The 18,374-nt window shown below is 33.7% G+C and overlaps 1 protein-coding gene across 3 annotated transcripts in view; it reads right to left on the bottom strand.

Annotated features, from left to right (window-relative positions):
- The window catches only part of LOC113065150 (E3 ubiquitin-protein ligase RNF123-like), a 126,407-nt gene that overhangs the window by 36,364 nt on the left and 71,669 nt on the right, over positions 1-18,374 (bottom strand). For all 3 annotated transcript variants that reach the window (XM_026236369.1, XM_026236367.1, XM_026236368.1), the window contains exons 36-37: positions 9,761-9,897; positions 9-103 (exon numbers count right to left, since the gene is read on the bottom strand). In XM_026236369.1, the coding sequence (XP_026092154.1) occupies positions 9-103; positions 9,761-9,897 (232 nt within the window). The remainder of the gene's footprint in view (positions 1-8; positions 104-9,760; positions 9,898-18,374) is intronic.

Raw genomic sequence — 18,374 nt, 5'->3', positions numbered from 1 at the left:
GTACTCACCGCTGTGCTGGCAGCTGCCTGCTTGGACTCCTCCGTCAGGAACGTTAGCATCTGTTCTACCTTCTGCTCTTCCTCCGCGCTGATGTAGTCCGTATCTGCGCAAAAACAATCACAACAAATGTAAGACTTTACACAGTGTGAACTTCAGGAAGCACTCACTGCTGAGTTTTCCCACGATGCAGACGCAGACACCACGACTAAACATGAGCCGGATTCTCAACCTCACTATAGAATGCACTATACAATCCTTCCATTTATACAACAAAAAAAAAATGTGTTTTTATACATTTTTTTTTTACATTTAAAAATATCACAAAAAATAATTAAAAAGCAGTGTTTTTACCCCATGTGTAAAACAAGAAAATAAAAATATATTTATATATATTTTAAATATTTATATATATAGTGTTCCTGTAGCTCAATTGGTAGAGCTTTGTGTTATCAAGCACAAGGTTGTGGGTTCGATTCCCCGCGAACACATGATAGGACTGTATGCACTGTGAATGCACTGTAAGTCACTTTGGATAAAAGCGTCTGCTAAATGCATACATTTAAATTTAAATTCAATATTTGCAAGCAACATATAAATCATAAAGCAAAGTATCTTTTTAATTGCACATCTAGGAAAATGATTCAAAAATTATCTTTCCACTGTACTTTTTGGGCCTTTTTTACAACTTTACAACTACAAGTTATCCATTTAAATAAATTTGAATGCACGTTTTTATAGTAAATCATTATTTTATAATAATGAAATAATTTGATAATAAAAGGTCATCTCATCAGTAAAGCCGGTTCTCTAATCAGTGGTAAATTCCAGCAGGTGTGTGATTTCACATAGAGCAGCTGTTACTACACAGAACCGTTGTTAACTGACAAGCTGCGCAAATAAACGATGATAATGAACGTGGATTTTGCATTAATTATCGTACGATGTTTATTGCGCACCCCTACTAAGTCCCGTTCAGCAGCCCGGACTGACACGATCAAAAAAAAAGATCAATGCCAAAGAAAAGACTTTCTAATTGCATTTACGTCATTTGTCAATCCGTCACTCAGTAGGTTGAAATGCTGGAGGGGGACGGTGTGAAAGAAAGACCCTCCTTGGCTCATCTTGAATGCGGCTTGATAATTTTAGACTCATTGCAAGCGCCAAAGGTCTAGTTCAGTTTTTACTTTCCTGCAGCAATTTCATGCTCATCTAGTCTGGAACTGGCAGAATTGGACCTGACATTGGCAATCATAACTGTGTTGGACTGATGACAGTCTGCGTCTTGATTGTGAGTGGAAGACGAAGTGGAAAAGCACTACGTTACGGGATCTAATGTTAAAATGACTGTAGCTAGAATCACGCAGCAGGGGAAAACACGGAGGCAAGGTTTGGCTAGTTTGCATGTTTCAGTTAACAACTGCTGACAGACGCCTGGTATATATACTTTTTTGTTATTGTTGTTATAGTTACAATTTAACAAAAATATTAATATATATATTATATTTCATTTTTTCAACATAACATATAATATACAGTTTAGACCAAAATTAATAACTTTAATCTGTGGAAGAAAAAAATGTCAGTTTACGAAAAAAAATCATTAATGTTTTATTTTTTATAAAGTGGTATATTTAATTATTCATTGGTATTAATTTAAACATACATGCAACGTGTGTGTGTGTGTGTGTATCTACATTTAAGATTTGTATACATTTTATCTCAGAATGAAATGGCATCTTATTTGAGTAAATAAAAAATCGTTTCAAGTGCAAAGCTAAAACAATTAATGTAAAAGAACATTTTATACGTGTTATAATTTATACATTTTTATAATTTACTATTACAATTTATGTTATAATAAAAAAAAGTTTATTAATCATCTATTATTATGTAACTGCAATTATAATTTCATTATACAATGATACATTTTGTTACATTTTATTATTTTTATATTACATTTTGCAATTATTATTTCATGTTAATTTAAAAAAGGCATCAAATAAAAAAAACAACAACAAAAAAAACTGTCCTTGTTGTGAAAGCCTAAAATAATATTATAATCGAAACAGTATTATAATCCAAACATCTGAATTTATTACGCTTCTGTTATTCATGTTTGAGTGTGTTATGTGTGTTCAAGCAGGACAAACGAGTCTGATTTCGGCGAGTCTTAATAGTTGAGATTCGGGTCTTCCGTGTGTGATGACGTTACAGTGTGTACTTTGCCAATAATTGACGGCACCCATCCAGAAGCTCTGTCAGATTGTCATGATGGTGGCAGACGGACGGGTAAGTGCCTTCTAAGTTTGGTGATTTTCTGGAGACCCTGCTGCAGAGCATGCGTCACACCTGCACATTATGAACGTTGCAGTGATATTTACGTGGAAATATTTATAAATATTTTTGTATAATTAGACAAAACAAAAATTTAAAAAGAGCTACTATGAATTTATTTAGATTCAATTTGATTCTTAAGCTAATTTTTTTTAAATTAAATAATCGCTATAAAATATAATAAGGGAACATTCTTACAACAAAAATAAACAAGGACTGAGGCCAGCGACCTCCAAAAATGAAAAGGAAAACTAATAAAAATAAAAATATGTTCAGTATTCAAGATTAATTTGATTCACTTCTTTGTATATTTTATTCATATTTCTTTTATTATTATGATCCAAAAAAAAAAAAATTTTTCACTAGCTTTCAATTCAATGCCATTTAATTCAGATTCACTGAGTGCATTTGTGTGAAGTCCTATGCTCATATACAATATAAAATATGTAAATTATTATAAATTAAATCAGTATCACAATGAAATCATATATTACATTATATTATTTTTTTATTTTTATATATATTTAGTTAAAACCGGAATACATTATTTAATGTATTTATTGTAACTTTTTATATATATAAAAAATAAATTATATATATATATATATATATATATATATATATATATATATATATATATATATATATATATATATATATATATGGAACATTCTAAAAACTAAATAAATGTAAACTGGGGTCATTAACGAAGGGGAGAAAAAAAAATCTGTTTGGTCCATATTCATAAGCTTTTGATTCAATTCAATTCATTGGAAGAATTTATAATGTCCATTTTGCTTGCATACAAAATGAATTGTTATAAACTTTAATTATACATAATTAACATACAAAATTGGAATATAGCGTATTAAAGTGTTATGTATTACTTCAGTTGTCACCACTAGATCCCAATCTAAAAAAGAAATGCTAACATTTTCCAATTAATCTTCTTTTTTTCCCCAGTAGAAGTAAGGGCAGACGCGTTCGGGACACAATGAGAGTAAATAATGACAGTATTTTGGCTAAACGAACTCTTAAATGTTTTAATAAGGGTTTGGACCACACAAGTAACTCTCCACGAGCCTCCCACACACAGTGTGGTCCTTCAGAGGAGACCAGGAATCTTTACCACACCATCTACACATTAATTAGTCCTTCGACTCGCCCTGGAGGATCAATGTCAAAAGCTGCCGCATCCCCATCCAAACTGGTGGCTTTGTGATAGGAACACGGCTTAATGTCATTAAGGCCATTAGCATCCCTGTGAATCCTCCTTCAGAGCCGCTGGGATAATGAGACGGGACGGTCGTACTGCGCTGGTTTGAGGAAGGCTGTGGTATTTTGGCCTGTCATTAGATCCTGTACAGATCGGCGCGAGCGCTTGGCGGTGGACATACCCTTTGAAGTGCTAATGTGGACCACCTACGGCCCGTCTTTCCTCGTTACTCTCTCGTTCTTCTGATTTCTTTGGTATGAATGTCTTTCTGTAAGCCGGCACAATGTATCTGCTCTGCCTCCAGCACTCATTCATTATATATGGCTGCTGTAGCCGAGTGTACATGGAAGTCAATCTGACACGCTGGACTGGACTTTCTTTTTAACATCAGATTTGATTTTGAGTTGTTCCACTGTTAAATCAATTCATGTAATATAATAATACACTATATTATTTTTTAAATATATTTTACAAATATTTATATGATATCAAATTACAAATAAATTAAATTCTAAAAATAAGAGTATTAAAGTAATAACTTTGTGTGTGTATATGTGCGTGCTGACATTTATTTTAACTAAAAATATGATAATAAAAAAAAAATATATATTTTTTTATTTAATACATACAAAGCACCAAACAGGAAGTGATTATATAAAATCTGAATATATAAATGCAAATTGTGAATATATAGAAGCAAATCAGAATATATTTGTTATAAATCAGAATATATAGAAGTAAATCAGAATATATAAATGTAAATCACACATACATGGAAGTAAATCTGAATTTATAAGTCTGAATATATTGATGTAAATTGTGAATATGTAGTTATAATTCTGAATAAGCACATATAAAATGACAATATGTAGATATAAGTCTGAGTTTCCTTTTTACATAAAATGTACTTACTAGATTAAATTATATTATACTACCTGATAATTAATATTTCAATATTTTAAAATAAAATATTTGTATAATATAAAATTGCATATTAATGTGTGTGCATGTGTAAAATACATTTAAATGTATTTGAATTAAAAATAAATAGAACTAAATTATAAAAGATAACGATTTTATATACATAATAATATAATTATTTTTTATATATAATATTCATAACATTTTTATATATAGGTAATCTGAATGTATATATTCAAAACTGAATATATAAATGTAAATCATGAATTTATGTAAAAAAAACAAGAAAAAAATAGTTACAAGTTTGATATATTAATAGAAATCATGAAAATCTTGAGAAATACTAATACTTCTTTATATTCTGATTACATTTATATATTCAGAATTGTAACTATATTCTGATTTACTTCATATTCTGATTAAATTTACATATTCAGATTTACATTTATATATTCAGATTTATAAATATATATTCCGATTTTATATTCTGATTGCATTTATATATTCAGATGTACATTTATATATTCAGATCTACATTTAAATATTCAGATTTATAACTATATATTCTGATCTACTTTATATTCTGATTACATTTATTAATTCAGATTTTTAACTATTTTCTGATCAAATTTTTTTATATTCTGATTTCTGTATTCATATTTATAACTATATATTATAATTTACTTCATATTCTGATTGCATTTATATATTCAGATTTACATTTACATATTCAGATTTATAACTATATTCTGATTTAATTCGTTTTATTCTGAATTATGTATTCAAATGTATAACTACATATTCTGATTACATTTACACATTCAGAATTATAGCTGATCTACTTCTTTATATTTCCTTTTATGCATTCAGATTTATAACTATATATTCTGATTACATATACATATTCAGATTTATAACTATATATTCTGATTTACTTTTAATATTCCGATTGCATTAATATATTTACACTCATTTATTAAGATTTTATATGCTCATTTAATGTTGAACCCTTCATAATAATATGCTAATAATTACACATATTATTATATAAAATATTAATTTCATTGTATTGTTACATATTTCATGATTTAATTGTACTCATTTGAAAAAAATACATTCTCTAAGAAATTGTTTTTTTTTTTTTTTTTTTTTCAAGACCGGAGAATAAACAGCACATTAACAATATCAACAGCGGCTCAGGGAATGATGCCAGTATCAACATAGCAACTTCTACTTCACTAACTCTTCCATTAAACTTCACACACAATATGTTATGATATAAATAAATAACATTCTGAGCACAGATCAGTGTCTTTCACATCTGAAACGCCTTGCAGACTTGGACTTGCTATCGAAGGAAAGTTTGGCCAAGAGCGTTAATAAAGATCTATAAAATAAAGACAGATGCACTTCTTAGATGTGACATTGCTAGCATGAGGGAGCGTAGCAGTTTTAATTTAATAACACAACATCTGATATTGGCAGAGAAAATAAATAATGGAGCAGGGTACATATTTCCACATACTAATTAATACTGTTCAGGCGGCACCTTCCCTTTGTTCGCAGTTTTGTAATGAGCTGAGGGGAAAAATACACATAAACATGAAGAAATTCATGAAATATTAGAAGGAGAGATTTGAGAAGAGAAGTGGAGCAGCATGAGAAAGTAAATTTTTCTTTCTCTGACTACAGAAAGAAATACCAGAGCATTGCTCTCTGCATACTTCATGTTCAGAGTACAGCTTTTTATGTGTACTGCAGTGTAAAAAGCTCTCAGTATATGACCTCATTATAAAATACTGTTTTTAATTATTATACTATTATTACAAATTCTAATATTTTTATTATTATTATTAATTAGTATCAGGAGATGTTGACATTTTTTGCCATGGCAAACTGAAAGTTTATTAAGATTTATTCCAGGTGTTATGAGTTTCTTTCCTCATCAGATTTGAAGAAATGTAGCTTTACACCACTTGCTCACCAGTGGATACTCTACAGTGAATGGGTGCCGTCAGAATGAGAGTCCAAACAGCTGATAAAAACATCACAATAATCCACAAGTAACCCATGCCTCTCTAGTACATGGATGAATGGATGAATGTCACGCCACTTCACTTCACTTTATGCGACTCAGAGAATGTTATTTCACCTTGATTCTCATGACCAAACCTTCACAGGATAAATCCAATAATTTCCCAAATCCATGGAATCGGGGGACAGTGCAATTGGCAATCTGGAATTTCACTTGGGGGCAAAAGATTTCTCCACGCAGATTTCCCAACGGACTTAAATGAATCATGTTGACCAACAGAAAGCAGCTGGGTTTGAAAGTGACCTCTAAGTGAACTATTATTCATACATTGCTACATTATGGACCTAAAAATTACTTAATCAAATCAAAGCCCAGTGAATGGAACTGATTCACTGTCACTCCAAAAATGTGCATGATAAAATTACAGACATTGCTATTATATTATCAACAATAAAAATATGAACACCGTTTACCTTATATTAGCAGCTATTCTGAACACAGTCTCTCTTTTTAGTCTGGAATCCCGACAAAGTCACAAATGTGTAACCCAATTACATCTAAAAACAAGTCCTGGGGCTCCGAGTGTCCCTGTTTGCTTGAGTTAACCATCCCATGCTGCTCAACTGGGTTCAGATGTTGGCGGGACCGTAATGTGTCCCTGGAGTCTTCAGGCAACAGGTTGAAAAAGACCCAAGGACAAGTCCCAACCAATCGGATCTCAGGAACGGAGTCTGATGGCAATGACCCAGTTTAGTGCTGGAAACCAGAGGAGGGGGGGAGGAGCCAAAGCAGAGACAGACAACATGGTGTCCATAGCGACCCTCGGTCTCTATGACTACAAAAGAGACCGGCTTCTTCCTCATAAGCCTGGAGATCACACCATACTGTCCAGCAGAGCTGAGCGCAATGGGCAGTGTGAAGAAAACCGCTCTGAACGAAGAGTTCGGTGATAAACAACGACTCAAGACTCAAATCAACCTGAGGGTGGACACACGGACATCTGATTTCTATCTACAGTTTGTCAATTTGTAGGCAACTTGCGACTCATTTGATTCAGAGAATCACGATACGATTCCAAACTGATTCGTATTGCTTGACATTTACTGTTGGCTGGCAAATTGTCACAAAATCTGGTCATTTCAATAGGAATTTACACCATTGGGATTTTTCTGTGACGTTTAAATATTTCACAATAGGATCAAGTTGGAAACGCAAATTGTTCATGTTGACCAACAGAAAGCTTTAGGTTTGAAAGATACTTCGCTACACTATTAACACCTCTCTACAAAAATATTTCCAAAATTTTGCTTAAGCGCCCGCACTTTAAAGATGCAAATCCCTGGCCACTTCAGGTAGTTTGATGAAGTACCAGGCGACTAAATATTTGTTTATTTATATTCATGACTCATGAAATATGATATAATTACTATTGTGATCATTTAAACATGCTTTTATGGCCATTACATTTTCTAAACAAGATTAAAATACCTATTAATTAGCTCGAATTGTACATGAACATTCAAAAATGTTCCCAGGTCATTTATTATTATTATTATTATTATTTATACAAAAATGTAAACATTGCTATGCATTAATATTTATTGCTATATATATTTATAAGTTTGTGTATATAAATAAATATTTATATATAAAAGTCTGTGTTTATGCAATATGTGCGTCTACTGCGTATATTTATTATGTGTATATTAATACACACACATGGATGTGTATATTTAAGAAAATACGTATGTTTATATAATATCAATTAGCTGAATATAAATATATACATATTAAATATTTTCACAATATACAAATGTGTACAAAACGCATGGGTCTGTATATTTATATATACATAAGAAATATAAAGAGTACACACACATATATTGTGTAAACACAGACTATTATTTTGGATGCAATTAATCGCGGTTAACTGCTTTGACAGCATTGATATATATAAATCTCTAGTAAATGTTTCTGGAGGGTGTTACGGAGTATCAGAAAGACTCTTCTTTCACATGCTGTGAACAAACTCTCAGTGTTGTTCTTGAATGGCTAAAGAGCTGGTTGTTATGCCCGACTCTCTCCTCAAGCAGAGCAGTTTAGAAGTGTGGGCACAGTGGAGATGGAAATGCATCCACTTAGTGTAAATAATTAATCAAGGTCTTTTACAGTAAAGCGGCGCCGGTGGATTCAGGTGGAGGGTCTGTACTGTTAAAGCAGACCTGAGCTTCAGTGCTGGACCAATCGATTTGCACTGCAGTACAGTGGAGAGAGGATTTCCTGATGTCAGTTTCATGGCTACTTCAATGCAGATTACTCCATTAACGACATTAAAAATACAGCTGTGATTATAGCGTTAATGGAGTACATTCATTATATAAAAATAATCTGATAAAACAATACCTCATATCTACTAATATAAAATATGCGCAAAATGCTTATAATAAAAAAATACATATTAAAATAAACAATAAATATGTATATTAGTATTTTTTACACATTAACACTATGAATAATAGTTATAATAATTTTAATTTAAAGAAAAATATAATAATAATAATAATAATAATAATAATAATAATAATAATAATAATAATAATAATAATAATAATAATAATAATAATAATATATGACCTGTTTTTAAAAGGGATATAAAAATAAACATTAAAATGTTTTACCTTTTTTTTTTTTTTTGACATTTATATATACAATATATATCTTTATTTAAGGCTTTTCTCACCAAATACTGACATGTGATAAACAACATCATTAATTCTGAAATGACTGCAAGCCATAATTATAATTAGGGTAATTATTGCTAATAAATAAATAAAGATGTGAAGTGTGAAGAAGAAAAAATAAATAAAAATAAAATACAGCTATGACAATATATTCTTGAAACTGTTCATTTCAATTTCGCCTGCTGAGAGGAAATAAATCATTTAGTGTATGTGGAGTCCTGTTATAGATTATAATTATAAGGCATGGATTTGATCTTAGCGTTTGAAATCAGAGCTGGGAGAAATGGCGGAGCGGGAGATATTTTAAGAACACAATCACTTTCACGTCACTGGATATGGAAGTCTATTCTAAGAAACAGGAGTATATTTAGACCGTAAAATGCTGCATATTAAAGTATGCAATGCGACAAATACAACGGTGACTAAGTTTAACATCCCACTGATTGTGCACGAGATGCTCTGGTCTCACAGCAGTAGGATGGGTGAGAGGACACGTGTTTGGTCCTGGCTTACATGTGTGCAGAGAGAAGTGTTTCTGGTCTGCACTGGTGGCTCCGGCGTCTCCGGCGTCTCCTTCTCCAAGCAGGTACTGGATGGAGCGAAGCTGGAAGCAAGGATCTGACAGCAGCACAGATGAAGCCCTTGAGATCCTGCAAGACAACAGAAGGAGGATGTTCAGGATGTTAGCAGGGTGCTGCCATGTGGTTCCTAAGGTGTCATGTGAACTGGATCTAAAAGTCCACCTCCATAAGTGGCACTATTAGGATGCTGCCCTGAGATAGACATTTGGAGATGTAGGCAGACACCAAATTATGAAGAAAAAAAGTTAAAAAAAAAGTGGTCTGGGGTTTAAAAATGCTTTTTGGTCTAGAGGCTTCTTTTCATTCAAAAAAATCATTTAATTTATTAAATATGTGAAAACATAAAAAAAAGATAAATAGATAAAAAAAGATATAAAGATATATATATATATTTATTATTATATATATTTATTATTTTTTTTAAAGCAAACATTACAATAATTGTGACCATTTAATATTGAATCAACAGTGTACTAATAAAAAATAAGAAAATAATTATAAATAATAAGAACTATAATAATAATAATAATAATAATAATAATAATAATAATAGTATTATTATTATTATTATTATTATTATTATTATTAATAATAATAATAATAATAATAATAATAATAATAATAATAATTATTATTATTATTATTATTATTATTATTATTATGGGTATTTGTGTTCTAGTTTAATTATTAAACAAGTCAGATTATTTAATACAATAAAATAAAAACATTTCCCAGTCATAGTCCTCACTGACTTTAAAACAATTTTAGCATAAAAATATATTTATTTCAATTATATTTATATTTTTATAAATATATTATTCATTTTATTTACAGTTAAACAATATAGATTATTAAATGACTTCATTTACTAAGTAGGTTCATTTTCCCAGTTGCTGTCCTCCCTGACAGTATAATAACTTTGTGTATAATTTGTATCATTATTATGTATTTCACGATTATTTGAAAGTGTTATTCACGTGTTATCAGAGATTTATCTTCTTTTTTTTCTTTTTTTTAAACAGTTAAACAACCCAGATTAATGGTTTACCAAGACAACTAACACTTATTGACATCCAGCACTATCATCAGCAATCATTATATCACCTACTACAGAAAATTTAATTTAAAAAGTCTTGCAAGTCCTTCTTAAATCCCTGTTACCACTCAAGGGTCAGTTGAAGCTTAAACTTTCTTTATTTTGATAAGTCAGGATTCGAACTCTGGATGCCCCAAGTGCTTTTAACCATATGTCAGAGTGCTACGGCTCTGACAGAGTCATTTTTTAACAAATCTCTAACCCTACGTTGTAACAGTGAAGCTTGACTTCGCAAACACCACTAAAAATGACAAAGAGAGAGACAGGAGTCGCAGACATTGTTCGTTGGAGCGCAGCTGTCAGGTTGAAAGAGAACAGAGTCGTTCCTGTCACACACAACCTATGTGACGAGGTCAACACACTTCCAGAAAATAAACACATCTCGCTTCTTCAGAAGGAAATAAACCCTATTTGCACATCTGGACACATCAGATGAAGACAAGACGTTGAGCTGATCTACTTTTGAGTTCAAACTGAAATAGTGTTGCTTTGTTCATCATACCCCACAAAAAAAAACAAAAAAACAAGCACCACTGGGAGATGATTTATGGAGTTTCAGCCCTAGCGACCGAGCATTAAAACCTGAGCAGAGCTTTCCTGCAACCCCGGTGCACCTGCTGTGTACATCTAACCTTCACTGATCAATTTTTCATGTGTGTTTTTCCGACCGCATACACCCACTCACATACAATTCCTCATGATGCAAGCTAAGGAAAAAGGACTTCCTTTAATAATGCACTATGGAGTTTCTTTCCTTCTGCTGCTTGAAATGATTGGTTTGAAAGTGAGCAGCATCTACAGGTACATAGAGAGGAGACAGAAAAAGCAACAGAGCAGAGCATATATTACTCCTGCAGTCCAGCTGACAAGTTTTGGAGGGAAAAAAAAAGGTCTGCCACCAAGTCAGATCCAAATAAATAATACAAAAGAACCAAACATTAAGTATTCACACCAACTTTGTCTGAATTGAAATCATTGCTCTAAGATTCTGTTCACAAAAAAATGCATAAGTAAGAAAAAAGCGAAAAAACCCATGCAAAACAAAAATGACAAACCAAACAAAACTGTAAAAGTCAAGAAAAAAAAAAGCCCAAACAAAGCTCCAACAAAGAAAATCCAATGACAAAACACAAAACCAAACTAAACCAACCCCCGCCCCCCCAAAAACAAACAAAACACACCAAACCCCCAAAAAATTTACTCAAAACAAAGGACAAAGTCAACAAACAAAACAAAAGAAAATTCAAACAAAACCAAAGCCAATCAAAACACAAAACCAAATCATGCCAACCTTAGCCAAGCAAATTGAAGCCAAACAAGAAACAAAACACAACGAAAACATAACTCAAATAAAAAGAACAAAACTAACCCAAGTTAAACCAAGAGAGAAAAAAAAAAAAAAAAAAAAAAAAAATTATATATATATATATATATATATATTCTGCTGAAAATCTGCAATCGGTGTGAATCAGGGAGAGTGGGGAGCTCTGTTTTACTTTTTAATATAATATAATATATGTTTGCACATCTTGCCTAACTGACACATCTTACCCCATGCTCTAAAATCTTGTGTCAGAAAATGGTCTTCCATAAATGGTGGAACAAGAGCAAACCTTTTTGGACTTCCATCCTTGGAGACAAACTCTTGAGCAAATATTCTTGTGCTCACATGCAAACACACCCAGCTGGCTGCCGTGTTTACAAGACGTGGCTGGCTGTCAGGCTAAGTTAGCAATACAGTACACATGCAGAATGACAGGGCTGGATGGGCAACGACACTCAAACAACAGAGGTCTAGTAAACAAATTAAATCACACACAAGATCAGTGCCCACACAGCCTGCACCTGGCAGCCCTCCTGCTGCGACTGTGCCAGCGGTCTCAAACCAACGGCCTTTCAAACACTCATTTTCCATCACCAAAATGAACACAGACAAATAGATAACAATAAAAGTGTAAAAAGTGTACACTGTTTTTGTACTGACAAATTTAATGGTGCTGTTTGTGTGTAGTAACCACAGGAAAAAACTTGGGGTTTCTATAAAACAAAGAAATCTTTCATAAAATACAGATGTTTTAGTTACGCATTAGAGCTGAAATTATGAGATGGCATAAAAAATTGTGAACAAATATTTTTGTTGTCGAATAGTTATTTGATCTAATGCAAGGGCCTGCAATGTAGGGGGCCTAATATTGTTTGACCAGTGCAGCGCTGTAGCGCAGGACTAATTCAACCCTCACAGCTACAATCCAACAGAAGAAGTTCAAACGAAACAGAACCAGTAGAGTGATACACTCACCTCAAAGATTTTTTTCGTTCTGTGGATAAAGTTGATATACGCAAGCAACGCTTTACTGTTAATGAACACTCAGATGCTGCTGAGAGCGGTGTTTAGGTAAATATATGCGTATGTGTTGTGCACTTTCCTTTCATTAACAAAATAAATTAAACAAACATGACAGTGGTGAGAAAACAGCAGATAAGAAAACATCTGATCACAGCAACTCAATATTTCGTCAAATTGCTAAAACTTAAAAATCGATCAAAGCCCAATGATTCATTGTTGAAATAACTGATGATTAGTCAAATAATCACTCTAATAATTGTTAATCGATTAACATAATAATTGTTTGTTGCAGCTCTAAATATATTTAACTTTATTGTTTATTATTTGCAAGTACCGCCCATTTAGGGAGCGAGAGACAATCTAACTAGTCAAGACTATGACAGTATACTGATATAAAACCATTATTTAATTGTTTTTAGTTAGCTCTAGGGCTTCAAGGCTGCTATTTTTTTTTTTTTTTTTACCTTTAAGTAATAAGTCATTGCTTACCTTACTGTATGTAAATAACTAAATGCCAGTTAGCGACAGAACTAGATCAATGACATCTAGTAATTACTGAAACCTTTGAACTGATCTATAAACAAGATGTTTTTTCTATTAAGTGACTTTTCAGACAAAACAATGCAAGCTATTTTGCTTATTATTATTCTCGCCAATAAAAATAGCTTTGTTTCAATGCTTTGAAATACTGTTGGATTTCTATGTTAGCAAAAACAGGTACATTGGGGAGTAGCCTACATTTGAGCAGGGAAACCTTACAGTGCTGCTGTACAAAATGTCAGAAATCTGGAAATGCAGCTTGTCTAATAGAATTAAAGGACAAAAAGTATACAAAAAGTATAAATCACATTAAAAGGATAGTTCACCCAAGAATGAAAATTTCCAGTTAATTGACTGCCCCTCCGACCATCCAAGAAGATCTACAAGCAAATAAATAAATACATACATAATGGGGGACTATATTTATTTATATATAAAAATATATTGCACCATTTAAGAATTGGAATCGGGTTGTAAAACATCCCAGTAAGACAGCAGGTGTCTCTCCTGTAAACAGGAGAGGCTATTTGTGGCGTCTGTGGCCCCCAACAGACAGACACTGACTCACTGGCCCATCTCTAAGACTCTACTTCAGTCCTGCCTCTCCCAAGCACAGCGGGGCTGACAGATGAGCGTGGGGGAGGCTCTTGGAACTGCTACCATCACTACACACACAGCTCACGATTCTCTCACATCCTTCAAAATCATGCCCGGATCCACTCAAACTACACTTGGCATGCTGGATAATTAGGGCTGGTCGCAGAGCTTACAAGGGGCCATTTGGTGAAAGGGACTGTATGGTTGTATACAGACTAAAGGATGAAAACTAATGCGAAAGTGTAGTGTTTTTCAATGAATTATAAAAAAAAGTAAGACAAACTAAACACTATACTGTCTAAGCTGTAGTATTTGTTCTAAATAGTGAAAATAGTTAATTTGGGTCAAAATTGGGTTTCTTTTTTGATGATTAAGCACACAGGAGTTGCAAAGAAGACTAAAAAAGCAGAGAAAAAAAAATACTGGAATTAGCCATTCACTAGGTCCTTTTAACACATTATACAATGATAAATCTATAGTTAGTAGTAGTAGTAGTAGTAGTTTTGCAACTGAGAAACAGCCGATGTAATGCATTGATCATTGGAGATAAATGGAATAGAACCAGAAATAGGTGGTCTAAATATGATTTGGTGCCATTAACAATGATAACTGGTTGGCGAATCACTGTCAAATCCAATAATTAGTACTTTGTCAAAAGCACTCATTGAAAAAGCACCATCTCATCATCTTGTAAACACAGCTTCGTTTCCAGGCAGACTGGTACACGTCAGACTGAAACAGATTAGTTTAGAAGCCCTTGCATTCTTGTGAGCAATATGTTTGAGACGGTCAGTGAACAGACTGTAGGCGTCTAAGGCTGAGACTAGCATGAAACATGTCAGAACATGTGCACTACCCGCTAGGACACGTCTCCGACCCACATATTCTTTATTCAAGGGTTTTCATTTTCACTTTTTTGAAATAATATACTCAATTCAGTGTATAGAACCGATGAACTGTGACACTGATCTGAATGTATACTAAAAGAACCTAGTGATTCTTGAGATGCCACATATACATCCACACAAAACAGACATTCATATAACTATAAAATGGTCCATGAACTCTGCTCCGACAGCAGCACTGTGCTTTATTGTGCTCAGGAATGAGAACGCAGACTACAAAAGAGGCAATTTAGAAGCAATGTCTCAAATCGTTCTCCTTCGGTTTGTTCCTCTGCATGAAGTCGAGTTTGTACATTTGTAGAGTACGGCACAACAGCCGGCAACAATTTTCTTTTTGTGTTAATGAATTGTCTGTCTGCAGTTCGGTTTTTCCTCACAAAACCATCTTAGATTGCAGATTGAGCTGCATTCACGCTGCATCTCGACAATAAGGCAACATCCCATCTAATTGCCCGAGATCAAAAGAGAAGTGCAGAAGAAGTTATATTTCCCAAATCCGTAGATGCTTATTGATGCTTCGTCCTGGTTGACTTGAGGTGAAAAAAAGAAAAGTTATTCTCAGCAGTTCTTTAGACCACTGGAAAAAGACTTCGTGAACATGTGCAAATCTGAGCAATTACCGCAGAATTATGTGGAAAACAATCAAGGGTGGTCGAATCCACCAGTCTCCCAAAGTATGCCATTATCGCTTTTGTGTTAGGCACTTAAAATACATGATAAAATACATGGTACTTAAATACATACAATGGTGTGTAAGTTATTCTTTAGAAGAGAACAATGTTGTGTCACATGTCAAATCATAAAAGCGATTTCCAAACTTGTGAGCACTTCTTAGCCGCAATAGACTTCCTCTTACTAGGGCTGTGCAAAAAATCGAATGCAATTTTCATGCACATCTCATCAGTAAAGACGCTCCTGTAATTAGAAGTATATCTCCAGCACGTGTGTTCAGATCAGGGTTGCCAGGTTTTCACAACAAATCCTGCCCAGTTGCTTCTCAAAACTAGTCCAAAACTAGCCAAAATCGCGTTTCCAGGAGGTTCCCCAATAAAAAAAAATGCTTTGCGGGGTTAAATTTGAAGTTTTATGGCATGGTTGCCTTGGTAAAATTTGCATTTTAGGTGCTAAATATCACGTTATTGGTATTGTCGCTTTGACCCGCGGACATGAAAAACAACCGCAGACTTGACAACATCGGTTAGCATTTACTACATAGAGCCGTAATTCACTGAAAATCTGCACTAAATCGATTTATAAATCGGTGGCGATTCTTTGTCGATTTTGAAAGCGATTTTGTGTTAGCTGTCGGTAGACTACTGCTCTGTGTAGTAGCTGCCACTCCACCTGAACCAGTGTTGCAAAGTCTGCGGGTGTTTTCCATGTCCGCAGTTCGAAGCAACCCCAATACCAATAACGTGACATTTAGCCCCTAAATTGTGAATTTTTTTCCAAGACAACCAGGCCAAAAAAAACAAAATTTATATTTTAACCCCGGGAAGCATTTTTATTATTATCTGGGAACCTCCTGTAATCGCGATTAGTTTTGGACTAGTTTTGAGAAGCAACAGGGCAGTATTTTTTGTGAAAACCTGGCAACCCTGATCTGAACACACGTGCTGGAGATAATACTTCTAATTAAAGGAGCGTCTTTACTGATGAGATGTGCATGAAAATCGCATTCGATTTTTTGCACAGCCCTACCTCTTACTCTACAAAACAAAGCTTTCCTTGGGCACATTCATGAAAATTCACCTTGTCTATCCTCAATGATCGACTACCCAGCCATTGAGAACCAATTGTCTGTCTGTCTTGAATACATCAGCAGACACTTTGAGGTATTTTACCATCACAAAAACACCTTGTAGAGCATCTATCAACCACTGAGGGCTGCTTTCATTGAATAACCTGTCAGAAGCCATGCATGTGTCATATTTTAACACTTCTTATCTTTAAAAAAAATGCTATCAGAACACTCTTGGGAGATCAACACTCTGTATCTGGGGTCATCTAAAACTTTATGGCGCTCAGCAGTTTGAAAGTGCTTTCTAAGGTGTTTCTGAAAGCAGATGGATATGTCATTCTGAAGAGAGCGCAGAAAAGACGTCAGCAGGGAGGCCATAATAAGAAGTTTGATGCATCGCTGGTTCTTGGGTCAAAGTTATCAAAAGGTGCAAAGCAACTTCCGGCTCAAATTGATGGTTGTCTGGAAACATATGCAGGAGAAACCAAGCTATTAACCTTGGGGTCCCTCTAGCTATCTTCCTTCATGTTTCCTTCACTTCCAGAGCATTGTTTTTGAAAAATGAGCAAGCTTAGAGCCAGGAAACCAATTTTCCAGAACAATGCTACATCGGGGGACTTTTGACAGTGAGCAACTTCGACTGAGTCTTTGCTAAACACTCCATGAAATATTTCGCCTGAGGAAGAGTGACAGGAAACCTGTCGAAAATGAGGGCCTCGGCAATCAGTCATAGATATGAAACTGGTGAAGATGATGAGAAGTAATAGATTTTGGATTAGAAGGAGAAGTGTGTGCGTGTAGGACTACTTGAAGACCTTTGACAGTGCCCCACAGCAGTGGCTTCAGAGGATAATGCACCCTGACAGTAGTCAAAGCCTGCGTAACTATAACCGAAGACACATTCATAAAGAAAATGTGTGCTATAAGCGAGATAAAGATGTTTATTCATAGATAAAGATTCTCTACAGGTACAGAAAAAAACAACAACTTCAAGGACACGGACACACATACTATCTTTAATTCATGAGGATGAGTAATGTCAAGGTTTATAGTGTGCACTCAACCATAATGAATACACAATGAACCAGATTATTCAAACTTAGCCATTTATGTTTGTTATGAGACATGCAAGAACCATTTTTGGTGTCACTGACATCCAACCTGGTGCAACAAAGTTTTTCTACTATTTTTGACTTCTTAACACTCAGGATACAGAACAAGTTTATATAGCCAAGTCATATGGACTATGTTTGTGGTGATTTTATTTCTATTTTACCTCTGCTTTACAGAACAGTGTTAGATGTTGGCACAAGCAATAGA

The sequence above is a fragment of the Carassius auratus genome, chromosome 47, assembly GCF_003368295.1.
Source record: "Carassius auratus strain Wakin chromosome 47, ASM336829v1, whole genome shotgun sequence".
Taxonomy (NCBI): domain Eukaryota; kingdom Metazoa; phylum Chordata; class Actinopteri; order Cypriniformes; family Cyprinidae; genus Carassius; species Carassius auratus.
The sequence above is the reverse complement of the archived record's forward strand: the minus strand, read 5'-3'. Positions and strand labels throughout refer to the sequence as shown.